The sequence below is a fragment of the Scylla paramamosain genome, chromosome 37 (assembly GCF_035594125.1).
Source record: "Scylla paramamosain isolate STU-SP2022 chromosome 37, ASM3559412v1, whole genome shotgun sequence".
In the NCBI taxonomy this organism is placed as follows: Eukaryota; Metazoa; Arthropoda; class Malacostraca; order Decapoda; family Portunidae; genus Scylla; species Scylla paramamosain.
In genome coordinates this window covers 11,396,897-11,417,023 of record NC_087187.1, presented here as the reverse complement: position 1 = coordinate 11,417,023, position 20,127 = coordinate 11,396,897, and the positions used below count along the sequence as shown (strand labels likewise).

Below are 20,127 nucleotides of genomic sequence, written 5' to 3'. Positions count from 1 at the left end.
ACACTGGAATGTGTGAATGAGCCTTAAATGTTATAAAAGTTTGGAGAGGCTGGCATAGTAGCCAGCACTCAGATATGGTGGTCTTATGGATCCAGGTTCAAGTCCTTCAGGAAGTTGGCCATTTTTCAAGCTACTGCTGGATGGATGAAGAATACTCATATGCTTCCTATCCATCCTAACTTTGACAGCAACTGTATTGGAGAGTTCTGGGAGAGCAGAGCCTCTACAAAGGCATCATTCTAAAAATCCGCCTATATCACCACAGGCATGGATTGACCATCTAAGCTACCATAAATAAATGAGGCCATAGGCCAACCATTTTAAGTCTTACAGCAGAAATACCTACCAAACCTGTGGGAAAAAAAAAAAAAATGGGTAAAGAGTGATTGATAATGAAAGTAATAGAATCTTATGTGAAAGCTGCAAGGCCAAAGGACAGACCGAATTATAAATGACATATAGACAATGTGAAAAAAAAGCCTGAGATGAAAGTCAAATGTCAATGAAGCATGGTTAAGTGGTGGCAAGTGATAAAAGATAAAAGGAGAGTAGTTTTCAATGCATGAATGAAAGTGCAGCTTCAATGGCCTTGACAGGAGGCCTTCCCTTATCTACTCAGCTATCATCAGATAATGGGAGGAAATGAGTCTATTATAGTGCAACAGGAGTAAGCCACCTTTAGTGTTACATCCTAATACAGATATTGTCAGATTTGCTGCATAACCAACCCTCATATTCTGCAAGTAGTGAGGATCAGTCCTCTCTCCTCTAAAGGACTAGTGGCTAAGATGTATGTATGGAACTCTTGTTATTATGAATGAGACTGCATGCATATAAACTTCTTGTCTCACATTTAATGCAGATATCAGCATGATACTTATATTAGTGTTGTACTGGAGATCTCCCTCCTCATCCAGCATCTGCAGTGAAAAAAACTATACGCATTACTACAGCAAAAGATCCATATCAATATCCACAACTGCATTTTCAGACAACAAATGCTCCACCTCTGCCTCTGCATTAAAGAAATGTGGAGATTGTAGATCTGTGTATATGGACGAGAGAGGAAGACTGGCTGAGAGTGTGGTCACTGACACACATTCATTGTGTGTGTGTGTGTGTGTGTGTGTGTGTGTGTGTGTGTGTGTGTGTGTGTGTGTGTGTGTGTTTACCTAGTTGTGGTTTACAGGAGTGGAGTAATCTCATAGTATCCTGTCTCTATATCCATCCAGTTTGGTCTTAAAAGCATGGACAGTTACGGCATTGACAACGCTTTCAGTGTGTGTGTGTGTGTGTGTGTGTGTGTGTGTGTGTGTGTGTGTGTGTGTGTGTGTGTGTGTGTGTGTGTGTGTGTGTGTGTGTGTGTGTGTGTGTGTGAGAGAGAGAGAGAGAGAGAGAGAGAGAGAGAGAGAGAGAGAGAGAGAGAGAGAGAGAGAGAGAGAGAGAGAGAGAGAGAGAGAGAGAGAGAGAGAGAGAGAGAGAGAGAGAGAGAGAGAGAGAGAGAGAGAGAGAGAGAGTCTGTGGGAGTCATGAGGATGTGAATTGAAGTAGACTAAGTTTGAGTGATAAAAAATGAGGGTAAGCATGAATGAGTTGAATGGAAAGTAAGCATGAGTGAATTGTGAGATTAACAGAGTGAGAATGGCTGTGAATAGAAAGGAATAAGCGAGAATAAATGTGAATGAGAGAAAGGAGAGAAAGGAGAGAAAGGAGAAAACAAGCATAAGTTAGATCCTGAAAATAAATGAAAGATTGTGTGAGTGAGATCAAGTGGGGATGGCAGTACATGTCATGTAATGGTAAAGAGCCAACAAACTTGCATGGGTTAAGCTGTTGACCAATTATAGTGCTCCATTACCCATGTACTCCAAATATAAGCTCAGATTGGTTTCTGTCAATGAGAATTAATCACAATGCTCAGAATTTTTTACTTTTTAGTGATATAACAATGACAGTGCTTAAAGTGATAGTTCTAATAATGCTGAGCATAGTCCTATGAGGAAAAGGCCATGTAATTAAGTAACATGTTTTCATTCACTAGCAAATACTGAAACTTTTATAAAATGGGTGCCATATTTTTAGTGCCTTTTGTAATTCTAGTATTGCTGAATACAAGCAAGCAACTTTATAAAATAAAAAATTATCAACTTTAGACACATTTTTCTTATATTTTAATTTTCCCCACGCAGTGCCTACTCCTGACTGTCTCGTTATAGCACAATTTTTCCAAATTTAACTGTGTATTCAATTAACAATGATCATACACGGCCATTTTCTTTGGTTGCTAGTTAAGATACATGTTAAATTTTAGATCAATGGCCACTGGATTACCAGAGTGTATGTCTATTTGTCTCTCAACTTCAATCATGTTCCTAGCAATATTTGAGCCTTCTCCTTTTTAATGAATAATTCATGATGGCTTCAAGCATGAAGAATGAAACAAAAAAGAATAATATTTTCTTCTTAAAGGACAGATACATAAGAGTAAGAGAATCTACCATCAGCCACTGTTTCCTCTCAAAAATCAGGTTCTGGATATTCTCATTTGACAACCAAATGTTTTCAAAATCCATGGGAGGAATACCAAACAGTACATAAAAAGAACAGTGTTTGTAGTACTTCATGATGTGTATATTTTTAATGTTATGCAAGCCTGGTACAGAACTTTACTATGCATTTGCAGCCATTAGAATTTTATATCTCTACAATTAATCATTTTATTACAAATCATGAAGGCTCCTCAACAGTTCACAATTGTTGCAATTGTTTTGTGGAGAGAAAATATTGTTGGCAAGAGATAATAACACTTCTTTCAACTGATATAGTAAAAACCAAGAACCATCTAGGGGAGTAGTTCTTAACCCCTGGGTCACAACCCAAAGTTGGGTCGCCAAACCATTTCAATAGGTCACCAAGGATATGTGCAGTTTTTCTTTTTTTTTTTCCAGTATACCTATTCAAAATTTAATTAAAGTATTAATCCTGTGTATAGAATACCTAAATCATTAATATTTAGGGCTAAGCAAATTATAAAGACATAGACATCTACTTTTGCTTTTTTAAAATTTAATTTGAATTTTAAATAAAAATTGTTTATGAAGGTATATTTTCAATCTGGACAGGATTTTGGGTCACAGTCAAAAGTTAAGAATCAATGCTCTAAGGACTTCACTTATCTTTTCTTGAAGGAGTCAGTGATGGTGGATAAATGACTAAACATGACTCTGCAGGTATGAGGGAAGGAAACACATATGGTGAGGAAACTTAAGGAGGCTGAAGTTATCAGAAAAAAAAAATAACAGTATGAGATTTTGCTCTTTGGGAAGTTTTGAATTTCAACTATGTATTTTAGTTTAACTGTCCTTCCTCCCACCAGCAAGATATTTAATATACTGTCACTCTATGTGCCAATTCAGATAACTATTCTTCAGTAATAAAGGTACATCAAATTCTAGTAAAAAAAAAAAATTGATCATTTCTTACATTCACATTTGATGGAATGAGTTCTCCCAGTATATTTGCCTTTAAGTTCCTCACAGCTAAACATATTTCTCAATATTCCATCTTTAAATACTTTGTACTTGAAATATATAATGTATATTCAAGAATTATTTCTCTTTGTAATTATTACCTCATTGTTAAGTGTTTGTTGTACAGATTATTTAATTTTCTCTCTGTATCAAATCTTAATTTTCAACTTCCTGTATCATGCTCTTAACATTCTCAATACATTACTTGGAAAAGAATTATAATTTCAAAAATTGATAAGGTTGAGAATTTCTTATCCGAAATTCCTGGGACCAAAAATATTGCAGATATCAATTTCTTCTAGTTTTTTGGAATATTTTTATTTACATCTATAAAAAGGGACAGCTTGGGGAAGGGGCCCAAGTCACTTCATAATATAGCTTATACATATATCTTTAATATAGTTTTATGGTGGCTGCAAAAAAAATATATATATATATATATATATATATATATATATATATATATATATATATATATATATATATATATATATATATATATATATATATATATATATATATATATATATATAAACAAGTATTAACATGACAGTGTGCACATAGACAAAAGCTTTTTTTATTAGATTTTTGTTGCCTTTGGCCAGTGTCCCTCCTATATGGGAAAAAAAAAAAAACTTAAGAGGCATCAAAAAGTGATAAACTGTCATGCCTGGCAACTCACATTACCCACAGATGCTATGCTTAGTTTTGAACCATTGACACTTTGAAATCTCTCCTGCACTCCTCTGCCCATTTCCCCTTTGCCACATCCTTCCCTTCTCATTTCATCACTTACATTACAGTGGGTCCTGGCAAGCCTAACAACAAAGAGTGTTGTGATGGCCTTTTTCCAAAGGGGCTCAGTAATTGTGATACTGGAAAGAAGATAGGAAGATCAAACAGAGGTAGCCATATCATGGGTGGTGAAGGCTGCACCATCACTCCCAAGAGAAGGAGTGCTTCTTGGCTTCGTGCTTTTTGCTTCGGGCAAAAAAAAGGAAGACAGATACAAGAATAAGTTGATAGGATGTATGCCTTGTAAAAACTAAGTTGCTACTCCCTCTTTCTCTTGGTCAAGAGACTTGTGAGTTACAAGGAGACAAGGAGTGACAGTTGTTCCAAGTGCTAGTGTAGCCTTCGCCACCCACATGATGATTACTTCTGATCTTCCTATCTTCCTTCCAGTCTCACAGTTACTGAACCCTTGTCGAACAAAGGCCATCACAACACTCTTTTCTTCATTGTTAAGCTTACCAAGACCCATTGTAATGTAAGGAGAAATAAATGTGAATGATGAAATGAAGAGGGTCATGGCAATCTTTAGGGTATTTGAGGTATTTAGGGTATCTTTAGGGTATTTGCATTGAGTGACAATTTACCACTTTTTGATACCTGTCACTAAATTGAGCATCAAAGCTTTAGTCAATGGGCATGCAGTCATGTTGCCACTCCATTTTTTTCTTTTTTTTTGTGTGTGTGTGTATGTGTGTGTGTGTGGTGGAACATTCTCACCACCTTGTTAATTTTTTCATTTGTAATGTCATGTAACCATTGAAAATAAGTTTCAGATTTTGGAATTTCTGATAAAGAATTCTCAACCTGTATTCTTCCAGGTAATAAGTACTCCTCTGTTTTTAGATCAAGCATTCACAAACTGATAATGAAGACAAGTGAATTCCTCAACTGTATGAGAACTTGAAAAGAAAGAAAAAAAATTATGACATTTTGTTGAATTACTTTGTCATTAAGTATAAGTAACACTTTTTTTTAGTGAGGGCCACACTATTTTTTAAAAACATGATTATGTACCTGCAATATAGAAAACCAGCAAAGAAATAGCATTTAGTATTTTCAATATGTTTTAGGTCTACTCAGGTCACTGAGTCACCAATTACTGTTTGTGCTCCTTGTAGTGTCTTTGCTTGTGCACAATATGCATTTCAAACCATTTAGAAATATCATAGTGGTATAACATGCTCAAACAAAACTATGTGCATTGCCTTTAAAGAGCCAAAACAAGTCATTAAATAAACATTACTCATTTTTAAGTTGCATAATCACCCTTATTACTAAGTTTGCATCATGGCATTTCTTTTCCTACTGAGGTGCAGAATAAGATGAAAGATAAGGCATATGAGAGATAGAAATTTAATGTCTGCAACAATTAAAAATATGCAAAGTTAATATCATTATGGTATGTGACTATTCAACGGGTGGCATATAAAGGTTATCTTAAGGCTCTCTTGAATTTGATATATGAATAAACACAAATATACCTTACATCTAATGTAAATATTTTGAATGAAATAAAACTAGTTAAATAGCCACAACCAACATAATTTCTCTAGTTTAATGAGAAGAAACTTCCAAGCCCCATGAAAACTCAAACACACATTATCAGATCTATAAGAAATTCTGAAGTCATTTACTTCAGCCAACTTAAGTACCATTATGAAACCATAAGATTTAGTATGGTGCCATCTCTGCCACAGTGATTAATTTTATCCCTACATCTATCTCTCCCAGTTCTTGCACTCCACAGCCAATATACAGCAGTGAGTGGATGAATGAGCTCTTGTACACATGTACTGAGAAATCCCAGAGAGCTCAAAGGGCAGGAACATTCAAAGAAAGAAGTGAAGGTCAACTTACAGCTCTTAGTTAACTGTGAAAAGAAGATTGATGTTCCTGACTCTTCATTGCATTATTTCAAGAATCACTACTACAAGGTTAGACTGCTACAGAGAATACACTGTTTAGTAGTCTTCTTGGCTGAAGTGGTTCAAGCTCTTCTCATCAATGTGGGACTCATCCAGTAGGTCATCTACCTCATCAGCAGGACTCTTCGTACACTGAGGATGATAAGACAGTCAATAATGTACTGCAACTATAAATCCCTATACAAACTATTACTCATCAGTATCAGCAATTTCCAATGACTGAGTGTGCAAGGACAAGATACCAGCAAGTAAAATGTAACAATGACCCTTGGCTGCCAGTATTTGAAAAGTTTAATATTGGGCAGGCATGCCTGTCACTCATGGGTCAATCAGCTCTGAGCTATCACGGTGTAAGGATATCTGCACCAGCTGTCTCTACTTGTACACTCCCAACAGAGGGAGAGTCAGAAACTTTCTTCCAATGGACAGAGATTAAACTCATGAGCAAATAATTAGGTACTCCTAGCAAAGCTCTTCACCTTCTTATGTAGCTGTGAGCAAGAGCTGTTCTCTCATTTTTTAAACAGGAACTACACTGTATGCTGAACAAAACCATTAGTCACTGGGAATGGCACTGGTCACCAGATGAGTTTGTTGGCAGATACTGATGGTGATGAGTGGTAATGCAGGACTTAAAAGAAATCCATTTTATTCTCTGCCATGCTCATGTCCAAATTTAAAATTGCTACCTTTATTAGCCGTAGCACAATGTTAGGTGAATTATACTATACTGTGTTCCTGCACTGTGCTGATAGAATTCACATACTCAATAAATACAATTAATGCAGAAAGTTGAACAAAAGCCAGCTGTTCAGATATATAAATGGGTAAAAGAATTTCCACAAAAGCTTTCATGCACTTCTTATTCCCAAGTTAACATTGAGAAGTCTTTCTGCATGTCTTGTGAACAAAAACACAAAATTTCAGTAATTAAAGATGACAAAAGTTTAAAATGTATTACAAAGAAAATTATAAAGTAGATAAACAATGCTGATTGACTGACTGATTTAATATATATATATATATATATATATATATATATATATATATATATATATATATATATATATATATATATATATATATATATATATATATATATATATATATATATATATATATATTAAAGAACATATGAAAAATTATGCAAAAAAAAATTAAAAGATAAAAAGACCTATAGGGATGGCCTAACAAACATTCAATTGAGAAGCAGATGGAGAATGGAATATAATGAAAGTGATGAAAACAAACTGACCTCATTATTTTGCCTATAAGAAATAAGAATAAGAATAAGGGCTTTTTTTTTTTTTAGTAGAAAGCAGAATGATAATGTTAGCTGTTATATTATAATGATGAAGTCCAGACCAGAGGGTGAAAATACCAAGAATTCCTAAGGAGTTACTGAACACTGAGCTGGCAAGCAAACTATGCATGCCTGAAATCCCTGCTTCCAGCCTCCACTGTGGAGTCACCTTGTCAAAGTAATAGAGGTAAGTGTGATTGGTAGTCTCATATCCTTTGGCAGTTCATCCATCACTGAGGAGTTAAGTGTCTATCAGCTCTGTGGGCTTTTCACTACTGGTACATGGAACCTGCTACTGATTTTGCTTTCATTTCCTCTCCTTTTTTTTGCACTCCTTTGCTTTCATTTCCTCTTGTTTCCCATTCTTGCATCTCACACTCCTTCCATATGACTTTGTAACTGAGTTCTTCTGTCATCAAAAAACAGAACTAAGTCTCCCTACATGTTTGTCATGTATACTCCCTATGCCTCCTCATCTGGGAGTTGAGTCCACACCAATGTCAGGTGCAATTCCCTTCAGAGGACAACACTCTCCTTCTGGTTGGGAGGATTGTGGTAAAATGATCCACTATGGTCCTGCTGGATCAACTGAAGGAGGTAGTAACCCATGGACAAAGGAGAGGACCAGTCAGCCACTCTATGATATACCAAAACCCAGCTTGTAACCAGACTCAGTACACCACAATATTTGTACAATATTTGTCCAGGACAGACATCTGGAGATTCCTATCTCCCACCTATTATCAGCAGGGGCACACTGCACTAACTACCTTAAGTAATAGTTAGTCAAATACAAGTCCACTAAGTTACCATATGTGCCAGTGTATTAGATACACTTTTTTCTTGAAAAAAAGTATCTAACAATTACCCTGCATCTAATGCAGCCATAATACAGATACCTAGGCCTGTAAGCCTATATCTATAGATGTGGATTTGAAGCAATAGTACACTACGCACAAATATTGTTATTGATAAATTTCTCTCTCTCTCTCTCTCTCTCTCTCTCTCTCTCTCTCTCTCTCTCTCTCTCTCTCTCTCTCTCTCTCTCTCTCTCTCTCTCTCTCTCTCTCTCTCTCACACACACACATGGGAAAATGAAATATAAGGATGCCATAAACAAGTTAAAAAGGGAAGGATGAATTTATGAAACTACTGAGATGAGGGAACTAATGAATGAGAGTTTTCCATCTGTGTTTACAAAGGAAACCAAATTTGTGGCACTGAAAGTGGGATCACAGAATGAAGGAATACAGGAGATAAAAGAGACAAGAAATCAAGAAACTGCTGGAAGAGCTGGATGCTTGAAAAGCTATAGGACCAGTTTAAGTAAATGGATGGATATTAAGAGAGTGAAAAACAAATGGAAGAACCCATATGGGATATAATTAACAGCTCATTCAGAGAGGGAAAAGTAGCAAGGGAATGCAAAAGAGCTAACATAGTCCCTATATACATAGAGGGAAATAAAATAAAACCATTAAATTATAGACAAGTGTCACTAACAAGTATTGTAAGCAACATTGAGATGGATGGAGGATTATTTACAAGGAAGGGAAATGAGAACAGTAATCAGAGACACTAATTCAAGTTGGCACAAATTGACAAGTGGGATACTGCAAGGATCTGTGTTGGCACCTATTATGTTTCAAATATATGTAAGTGATATGACAGAGGATCTAAACAGTTATATGAACCTTTTTGCTGTTGATGCAAAAATAATGAAAATAATAAAGGATGAAAATGACTGCAAGGTGTTACAAAAGGATACTGACAAGATCCATGCAAAGAGCCAAAGATGGAAACTAGAATTTAATACCAGAAAATGACACGTGTTCATGGAATTACAAAATGGGAGGAGAAATAATAACAAAAAGTAATGAAGAAAAAGATTTGGGAGTAATGATCCAGGACACACTATCATCTGAAAGGCACATAAAAAGAATATTCAGCTCTACATACAGCTTGTTAACAAACATTAGGGTGGTGTTTAACTATTTTGACAAAGAAATGGTGACGAAAATTACAACAAGCATGATACGACCTAAACTGTAATACACAGCAGTAGTTTGGGTTCTATATGGAAAAAAAAATATACAGAAACTGGAAAAAATACAGAGGATAGTGACAAAGATGGTACCAGAATTGAAAGACTTAAGCTGTGAAGAAAGACTTGAAGAGATGGAATTACCATCACTACAAGAAAAAAGAGAAAGAGGAGACCTGATAACAATGTACAAATTAGTAAACAACATAAAAGAATAGACAGAAATGACTTGATACCAAAGATGGAGGAGGGAGAGAGATGGACAAGGGGGCATGCGAAAAAATAAAGAAGAGTGGATGTTCAAGCGACATCAAGAAATATAGCTTCCTGTACCAAACTCTTGAAATCTGGAATGATTTTGAAGGAAGAGGTGGTTTTGGCATACAGTGTACACATGTTTAAAGAAAAACTGAATAAATATGGTTATGAAGACAGAACAAAATGAGTTTTGGCTCAGGCCATGCCCTGTACAATACAACTAGGTAAATACACACACATACACACACATGCACACGTGCAGTTTTAGATGTGATGGTAGTACTGCACAGCTACAGCGCAGCATCACACCAGATGCGAGGACAAAACACACATTCTTTTAGAGGGTTTGTCACCTCTTCCTATTATTTATCAATAATCTTCTAAACCAAACTTCTTATCCTACCCACTCCTACGCTGATGATACCACCCTGCACTTTTCCATGTTTTTTTTGTTGAGGTCCAACCCTTCAGGAAATAAACAGCTCATGCAGGGAAGCCACAGAATGCCTGGCTTCTGATCTCTCTAAAATTTCTGATTAGGGCAGAGCAAACTTAATATAGCTTAATGCCTCAAAAACTCATTTTCTCTATCAACTTGACATAACCTTCCAGATATCCATCCCCTCTTCTTCAATGACACTCAACTGTCCCCCTCTTCTACACTGAACATCCTCAGTCTGTCCTTTATTTATAAACTAAACAGGAAACTTCACATCTCATCTCTAGCTAAAGCATCTTCTATGAAATTAGACATTCAGTGTCATCTCTGCCAGTTTTTCTCACCCCCCCAACCCCTGCTGACTCTGTACAGGGGCTTTATCTGTCCATGTATGGAGTTTGCTTCATGTGTATGGGGGGACTCCATTCACACCTCTATTTTAGAGAGGGTGGAATAAAAAGCTTTTTGTCTTATCAACTCCTCTCCTCTGACTGTCTTCAGCCTCTCTCTCATCACAGCAATATTGCAGCTCTTACTATCTTCTACCTCTATTTACATGCTGACTGCTCTTCCGATCTTGTAACTGCAAAACCTCCTGTCCTCCTGCTGCCTGGTTGCACAAGACTTTCTTCTTTCTCTCATCCCTATTCTGTCCATCTCTCTAATGTAAGGGTTACTCAGCATTCTCAATCATTCACCTCTTTCTCTAGTAAAGTCTAGGACTCCCTGCCTGCTTCTGTATTTCCTCCTTCCTATGACTTGAACTCTTTCAAGAGGGAGGTTTCAAGACACTTATCCTCTGATTTTTATTACTCTATCTGACATCTCTATGCATACTGGCATTAACTAGGCCTTTCTTTTTCATTAAAAAATTTTTGTTGCCCTTGGCCAGTGGCCCTCTTACACACACACACACACACACACACACACTACTATTTTCTTTTCCATAACTTTATGATGAAACATAATAAAATATTTTTCCAAAAAACATTCTTGTAAAATGTGTCTTATGCAGAGATGCATCTAATATGCTGGCAAATACAGTATATTCCCAATGTAGTCTCCGAGCCTCCCAATGCCTCACCACATGCATCTCTTTCCTAAGCTGTCTGGACAATGACTGAGCATGGGAAAGTGATCCCACTACTTGTCACAGGAAATAACTCATGCAAGAGGGGAAGTGGAGGAAGGAGGGTGTAACCCACTCCACCTGCCAATTTGCTCGCTCATATTAACTTGCACAATAGGAATGGTTATTTTTTAAAAATAATGGTAGTCAAAGTTTAGAACTGGATGCATCTCAATCACTCCATAAGCAGGATGAACTCTTCAACTATATAATATGTGAGGCTCAACAAGGAGGAAGCATGGAAATTTAATTATGGAAAGGGAGTACCTATAGGGCTGGAAGTTTAAAGTAACAACTGGGAGGTAGACAGACACCCATTGCACCTCTGGCATTCTTTGGCCTTCATCCCACAGTCCCTCCTTTTTTTCTCTCTTGGTCCCTCACCTTTCCTGTCTGTTTCTCTCCCTATTTGTGCAGCTCACAGCAATGCCCTTGTATCTAACCTTCAATCTGAAGAACACCACCTCTCCTCTATTTAACTTCATCTTTTCCTCACTGAAACACAGGTGTCTGAGGCAACTGACAATACCCCCTTTTCTGTTCCCTTCTACTTTCTCTATCCTCATTTTCAATCCAAAGCTGGATGTTACATATATGTGCGCAATACCTTGATTTGCTCTCATGCCCATGCTCTTGAATATTCCAAATTTTCCACCATCTGGCTATGACTACAGAGTCACTCTCAAACTAAATTTATCTGTGCTATATACCTCTTACCTAACTCCTCTGACTATAAAAATCCTTTGATTACTTAACTTCCAAAGTGGAGCATATTCTGACTCTCTTCCCTTTTGTGGAGATCTCCATTCTTGAAAACTTCAATATTCACCACCAGCTTTGGCTTTCCTTTTCCTTCACTGACCATCATGGTGAACTAGCCTTTAACTTTGCTATCCTCCATGACCTAGAGCAACTGATATAACATCCTATTCATATTCCTGACTGTCTTGGAGATATACCCAACATTCTTTATATTTTCCTAACTTCTAATCCTTCTGCTTAAGCTGTCACCTTATCTTCTACATTGGGCTCCTCCAATCACAACCTCATATCTGTATCTTATCCTATCACACCAATCCCTCCTCAGGATCCCCCCAAAGCAAAGGTGCCTCTAGCAATTTGCCTCTGCTAATTGGGCAACCTGGGGAGGTATTATTCTGATTTTCCTTGGAATGACTACTGCTTGTATGTCAAAGACCCATCCCCATGCACTGAGCACATAACATGTGACAGTGTCTGGCATGGATGCATACATTCCTCATTCTTTCTCTTGACCTAAACCTTCAAAACCTTGGTTTAAGACAGCCTGTTCTCATGCTATACATGATAGAGAGGTGGCCCACAAAAGGAACTTAAGCTTTCCATCACCTGAATCTCATGCACTTTATATTTCTGCCCAGAATCATGACAAGTCTGTTCTCCAACTAGCCAAAAACTCCTTCATTAATAAAAAGTGTCAAAATCTTTCAAGATCTAACTCCCCTCATGACTTTCGGTATCTAGCCAAAAACATCTTCAATAACTTTGCTGCTTCATCTTTCCCTCCTTTATTTCAACTTGATGGCACCACTGCCATCTCATCTATTTCTAAAGCTGAACTCTTCACTCAAATCTTTGCTAAAAACTCCACCTTGGATGATCCAGGACTTGTTCCTCCCTCTTCTCCACCATCTGACTACTTCATGCTGCCCATTAGGATGCTTTGCAGTGATATTTTCCATGCCCCTGCTGACCTAAACCCTCAGAAGAAATATAGACCTGATGTGTCCCTCCTATTGTTCTCCAAAACTGTGCCTCCATGCTTGCACATTGCCTAGTCAAACTCTTCCAACTCTATCTATATCTACCTTTCTTTCTTGCTGGAAATTTACCTACATTATGCTTGTTTCTAAAAAGAGTGACCATTGTAACCACTCAAACTACCATCCTATTGCTTTAATTTCCTGCCTCTCTAAAGTTTTTTTAATATATTCTCAACAGGAAGCTTCCAGTTCAAATTATAAGTAAAGGACAGACCGAGGATGTTCAGTGTAGAAGAGGGGGACAGTTGAGTGTCATTGATGAAAAGGGGATAGTTGTCTGGAAGGTTGTGTCGAGCTGATAGATGGAGGAACTGAGTTTTTGAGGCAATGAAATGAACAATACTAAGTTTGCTCTGTCCCAATCAGAAATTTTGGAAAGATCAGAAGTCATGCGTTCTGTGGCTTCCCTGTGTGAAATGTTTACTTCCTGAAGGGCTGGACGTCTATGAAAAGATGTGGAAAAGTGCAGGGTGGTATCATCAGCGTGGGAGTGGATAGGACAAGAAGTTTGGTTTAGAAGGTCTTTGATGAATAATAATAAGAGTGGGTGACAGGACAGAATCCTGAGGAACACCACTGTTAATAGATTTAGAAGAACAGTGACTGTCTACCAGAGCAGCAATAGAATGGTCAGAAAGGAAACTTGAGACAAAGTTACAGAGAGAATGATAGAAGCCGTAGGAGGGTAGTTTGGAAATCAAGGCTTTGTGCCAGACTCTATCAAAAGCTTTTCATATGTCCAAGGCAACAACAAAAGTTTCACCAAAATCTCTAAAAGAGGATGACCAAGACTCAGTAAGGAAAGCCAGAAGATCACCAGTAGAGCGGCCTTGACAGAACTCATAATGGCGATCAGATAGAAGGTGATAGATGTTTAAGAATCTTGCTATTGAGGATAGATTCAAAAACTTTGGATAGGCAGGAAATTAAAACAATAGGACGGTAGTTTGAGAGATTAGAACGGTCACCCTTTTTAGGAACAGGCTGGATGTAAGCAAACTTCTAGCAAGAAGGAAAGGTAGATGTTGACAGACAGAGCTGAAAGAGTTTGACTAGGCAAGGTGCAAGCATTGTGGCACAGTTTTGGGGGAACAATAGGAGGGACCCCATCAGGTCCATAAGCATTCCGAGGGTTTAGGCCAGCGAGGGCATGGAAAACATCGTTGTGAAGAATTTTAATAGGCAACATGAAGTAGTCAGAGGGTGGAGGAGTGGGAGGAACAAGTCCTGAATCTTCTAAGGTAGAGTTTTTAGCAAAGGTTTGAGCGAAGAGTTCAGCATTAGAGAAAGATGTGATAGCAGTGGTGCCATCTGGTTGAAATAAAGGAGGGAAAGAAGAAGAAGCAAAGTTATTGGAGATATTTTTGGTTAGATGCCAGAAGTCATGAGGGGAGTTAGATCTTGAAAGATTTTGACACTTTCTATTATTGAAAGAGTTTTTGGCTAGTTGGAGAACAGACCTGGCAAGGTTCCAGACAGAAATATAAAGCACATGAGATTCTGGTGATGGAAGGCTCGAGTACCTTTTGTGGGCCACCTCTCTATCATGTATAGCACGAGAACAAGCTGTGTTAAACCAAGATGACCATTCTAATCCCTCAAACTACCTTCCTATTGCTTTAATTTTCTGTCTATCTAAAATTTTAATCTATCCTCAACAGCAAGATTCTTAAACATCTATCACTTCACAACCTTATATCTGATTGCCAGTATGGGTTCCATCGAGGCCACTCTACTGGTGATCTGGTTTTCCTTTCTGAATCTTGGTCATTATCTTTTACAGATTTTGGTGAAACTTTTGCTGTTGCCTTATACATATCAAAAACTTCTGATCAAGTCTAGTACAAAGCTTTGATTTGTAAACTACCCTCCCACAGCTTCTATCCTTCTCTCTGTAACTTTGTTTCCTTTCTGAATCAAAAGCTTTTCATCTTATCAACTTCTCTCCTCTAACTAAATATTTTCAGCCTCTTTCTCATTGCATCTCTTGCTATCTTTTACTGCTATTTTCATACCAACTGCTCTTCTGATCTTGCTAATGCTAACTGCATGCCTCCCGTCCTCCCTCACTGCACAAGATTCTTCTAATCCTTGCCTGCTGCTGTATTTTCTCCCTCCTATGACTTAAACTTTTTCAAGAGGGAGGTTTCAAGACACTTATCTTTTAATTTTTGTCTACAGCTTTTGACTCTGGGGACTGGTACCTTAATGGGCCTTTTTTTTTATTACAGTTCTGTTGCCCTTGGCCAGTGCCCCTCCTACATGAAGATAAAAAAACTTGTCATACATTGGTTAGAGTCAAGCAGCTGCTATGTGGTGGACAGCACCTAAGTCCCATAGTCGCTATCAAACATCCATTAGTGGCTGTGCATATTTTCCTATTACCTCCGAGGCTGCTGGACACCATAAAGCCACGGCATTAACCTCCCCTTGAAAACCGCAGCATTAGTCTCCTATTGGGAGCTGTGGTGGGTTGGGGAACAGAAGAATGAATAATTTTTAATTTTTATTACATGAGCCTTATGAAGAGGAGGCAGCAGAAAGCTTCCAAAACAATAATTACTCACAAGGAGGACTCATAAGCACTGGCATAGGTAGATCCTAAGAACTTGTCTCCGACTCAGCTGTGACCCTCCTTGATATTTCTCTTTGTGTCTCAGTACACAAGGGGGCAGCCACAGCATGACTTCTAAAGACAACTCTACTTTTACATAACACTACATGCATCTAATATATGTACAGTCTATGCGAAGTTACTGTGCCAATAGTTTTTGGTTGCATACTTCCTGTTAGATCACAAAAAACTAACAAATTTTAATTCCATACAGTACTTAAGTTTTTTTATTGCATTTCCTTGTTTTCTGGGCACCTCTCTGAGACAATTTGGTACACTATCAGCTAAATTTTGAAGTGTCTCTGACTTGAATTCTGCCCAATATTTGCAAAGGTCTTTTTCCAGCTTGGAGAGTGTGGAGATGTCACAGTCTTGTACCTTAACCTTAATTACACCACATAAATTCTCTACAGGAGAAATATTTGGTGAATTAGCAGGCCAATCTTTTAAGGTGTCAACTTCACAATTAGATGGTGCCCCATCCTGTTTGAAAATTTTGGCTTTAGTTATTTCAAATGACTCATAATCCATTAACAGTTCCAAATACACTTTTTTAGTGACAGTAGTGTTTTTAGGGAACACAACAAGATCACTGAGGCCATTGAAAGTAAAACATCCCCAAACCATTAAACTCTGAAGGTGTTTTGTGGTTTTCTGAGTGAAGTAGGGGTCATTGGGATCAGACCTTGGCTGCCTGTACACTCTGGTAGATGTTGTACCACTCACACAGAAAATGCTTTCATCAGACCACAATACTGTATACCACTTATCTAAGGTCCAGTTTTGAAAGTGTGGAGCTTCAACCCCTTTTGATTACAGATTTCTTTGTTACTACTAAGACCTGCTTTATGGAGATCAATGATAACCTCAATAATTTTCTCATCAGTGTGCTTTCCACCCATATCTAGCAGATTCTCTTGCATAAAAATAGAAGTACAATATGAGAGCAGAAAGCAGGAAAAGAGTAAAAGGCAGTCTCAAGTATCAGCTCTCTTTTGACAACTGATAATGTCCTGAGGAACATCTCTACCCACACTGTGTGAGAGGGAGGGTTTACCTCGCTGCCAAATGTACAATATCTCTCTCTACCTTCTCAGCCATCTTGTGAGAAGATAATTACACTTTCTACAGAAAATTTCGACAATGCCTCTTTGATGCGGTAACTTTTCACAAAGACTGTACAGCTTTCACTCAAATTTCAAAATTAAAATGGTGGCTCCAACACCAGCCTTCGAGTCTCAGAACTCTTCCAAGAGGGAGGTTTCAAGATACTTATCCTCCGCCATCATTTTATTTGGCATTGCTTCCTTGAGTTACCTTCCAAAGCATGGATTAAGAAGTGAAAGCAGTGGCTACATCCCTAGACAGCTCCAATGAGGATGAACCTGGAATGACTCTTCAGCCCCTAGACAGCTCTGATGTGGATGAACATGGAATGACTCACAGAGTATTTTTACAATTCACAGGACAAGGAGGACTATGATGCACTTTACCTCATCCAAGGAAAGGAGCCAGCAGAAGGGGACTTTGTGTTCATGGAATCTGAATTTGAGGAAGGGTGTAATGTGGATTCAAAGGTACATTATGTTGGTAAAATCTTTAGTATTGAGGAGAATTGCTTGTAAAATGTATCTATCTTGTGTTTGAGCTCCTAGTTCAACTCCAAGGACAGCTGCTTCCTACTGATTGAGAATTTGGGAGAAGTGACAAGAGAAAATATAAATGGGTTTTGGTGGCTTTGAAGGCAAACACTCCGAGACTGGCCAATGTACTCCATTTCCAGCCACCTCTTACAGCATTTAATATATGATAAGCCTGTTTTTCATATGTCTTATCTTTTTTTTAGCTTGTTTTTCATCTTTTTTTTTTTAGCCATCTTAAATTCAGAATGAATGCAAATATTATCTTGTTTGTATTTGATTTCAATTAATTTTATAAGCTCAAGGGAATGTGCTTTTTAATCATGTTTCACTTTAGAAACACAAGAGAATATATCTTTTATTTTCTTCAATTTGTAAGCTGAAAAAATATGCCTATTTTATACTTAAAGAAAGATGCATGTGCATTATTTTTCTTATATTTTACAAGACTAAAATGAAATGAAATATTAAATGAAAATTAGAGTATATGGTACACCACATGCCTTGTATGGAGCACCTCACAATAACAGACAGTCCACAAAGTGTAGGGATGTCTTAATATGGATCTATAAGTAGAAATTTAAACCTTTTTTTCAATTTCTTTCCATACATCAGAAAAAGCCTCACCTAGTTATAATGTCCAACCAGCGTTTCACATTTCTTTTCCTAATTTTTAGGGAATATTTTCTTCTAGTAATACGTTATGATCCTACATCACCCTAGCATCCAACAGGAATCACTGACCTCTGGTTGAGCCATATATGATAAGAACATTTTTTCACTTATGATCCTAAATGTCCCACATAAAAATAATATTTAAACCTGCAATTTTCCAAAAGTACTTAATTGTAAAAGTTTCTAATGGGCATTTCATCATCAGCAATCTTGACATCCTTCATGGTTCACTGAAGGGCAAGAACATGAGGTTATTCATGGTTCACTGAAGGGCAAGAACATGAGGTTATTTGACAGGAATACTGCAACTTATAAATAGAAATCTCCTCCCATGATGAGAGCTTCCAGCCTCACACCATTACCTCAGTTCTGCATACTCAGGTCATATGCTACCACTCATACTACCATAAAACAGTGTTGTTTTTTGGGGAGATCTTTCCCATTACTCTGGGGAATATTTGGTTGAGGAGCTGGAGCCATATGGTGCACTTCTGGTGTAACTAGTCCACATCACTATCACATTTACAGTCTAGAGCTAACCAAAAATTATTGAATATATTTGGTTCCATCTCACTAAGTAAGTCTATGTCTGTAACCTTGGATGATGCTTTCACTACCAAGCTTATGCCCATATGAGCTGAATCTGTTATCATCAGCAGAATTATTTGAAAGTGTGTTCAATGTGGTAAAGACAGCTACAGTGAAGACAATGAGAGCAATGACCCTGTGCAGTGCCTCCACTTTAATGAGACTCACCCTTCATTATGAAAGAAATGTGTTCACTAGAGAAAATACCAATAAATACTAATAACAGGAAGAGCCACAAGCAGCTAATGAATCTGAAGTTCTTGGTGAAGTTTGGAAAATTGCAAACTAAAAGTCTCAAGATGCTAAAAGAAGTCTAAGGCCCCTCTCACACGACACCACTGGTGGCCATCACTGGTTACCCCAGTGTGGAAGGATCTGGTAACAGCAAGCAAAAAGTAATTCTGCACCACCAATGGCAGCAGTTACCTGCCTGCGCCACCACAGTGGCCTCATATGAAAGGTTCCATTGCAAACTATAGAAAGTAACTTGTAGCAGCCACCAATGGTGTTGTGTGAAAGGGGTCTATGGAGAAGAAACGATGTCTTTAACATATGTCTTTGAATACCATAAGTAACTGAAGGAAAGCCAGGAGCATGTGTAGGGTGACCTAAAGTCAAGATGACCTACAACTGCAAAAACTGATGTCAACACTGAAAAAATTAATAATGGAGTAGCCCATCAGGATGGGATCAGAATTGGCAAGAAAACTGTGAAAGCCATCTGACAGTCAACATTGGGATGCAGAATATTTCTGTTAAGATGATGTACAGTTGGGGCCACTCGATGTAATTGCGGTGAGTTGCTTGTCGCCACCCTACATGCCTATTATTTTGCCATGGTATCCACCATGGAAAAGCAGTGGAAGCAAAATCACTACTATATGTCAACACTAAAGTTCTTGCCAGATGCTTTCAATGACAGAAATAGTCAGTTTTCATAATGCTTGCTTAGAGAAACGTGTGCTTTCTTATTAAGTGCCTCAACCCTTAACCCCTCCACAGTTAGAGAGAGAGAGAGAGAGAGAGAGAGAGAGAGAGAGAGAGAGAGAGAGAGAGAGAGAGAGAGAGAGAGAGAGAGAGAGAGAGAGAGAGAGAGAGAGAGAGAGAGAGAGAGAGAGAGAGAGAGAGAGAGAGAGAGAGAGAGAGAGAGAGAGCGCACCACGAGAACGCCACCAGCTGCTCCTCCCCGTGCACACAATTTTCCACTTGCCACAATGACTAAATACCCAGAAACTATCACGGGTTACTCTAGGTATGTCTTCGCCATAAGAAAAACACAAGAAATTGTATTCAAAAGGATGTAAAAGAAGATTTCATCAGCAAAACAAATCCCCTGTCCCCGTTCCTGGACTATTCCAACAACATTTTGCTAAACGTAAACAAAC

General features: G+C 37.9%; 1 protein-coding gene across 3 annotated transcripts in view; it reads right to left on the bottom strand.

The window, feature by feature from the left end:
- Positions 1-2,447: 2,447 nt before the first annotated feature.
- LOC135091505 (START domain-containing protein 10-like) overlaps positions 2,448-20,127 on the bottom strand; it is a 78,082-nt gene continuing 60,402 nt past the window's right edge. For all 3 annotated transcript variants that reach the window (XM_063989212.1, XM_063989211.1, XM_063989210.1), the window contains one exon: positions 2,448-6,382. In XM_063989212.1, the coding sequence (XP_063845282.1) occupies positions 6,287-6,382 (96 nt within the window). In that variant the 3' untranslated portion in view covers positions 2,448-6,286. The remainder of the gene's footprint in view (positions 6,383-20,127) is intronic.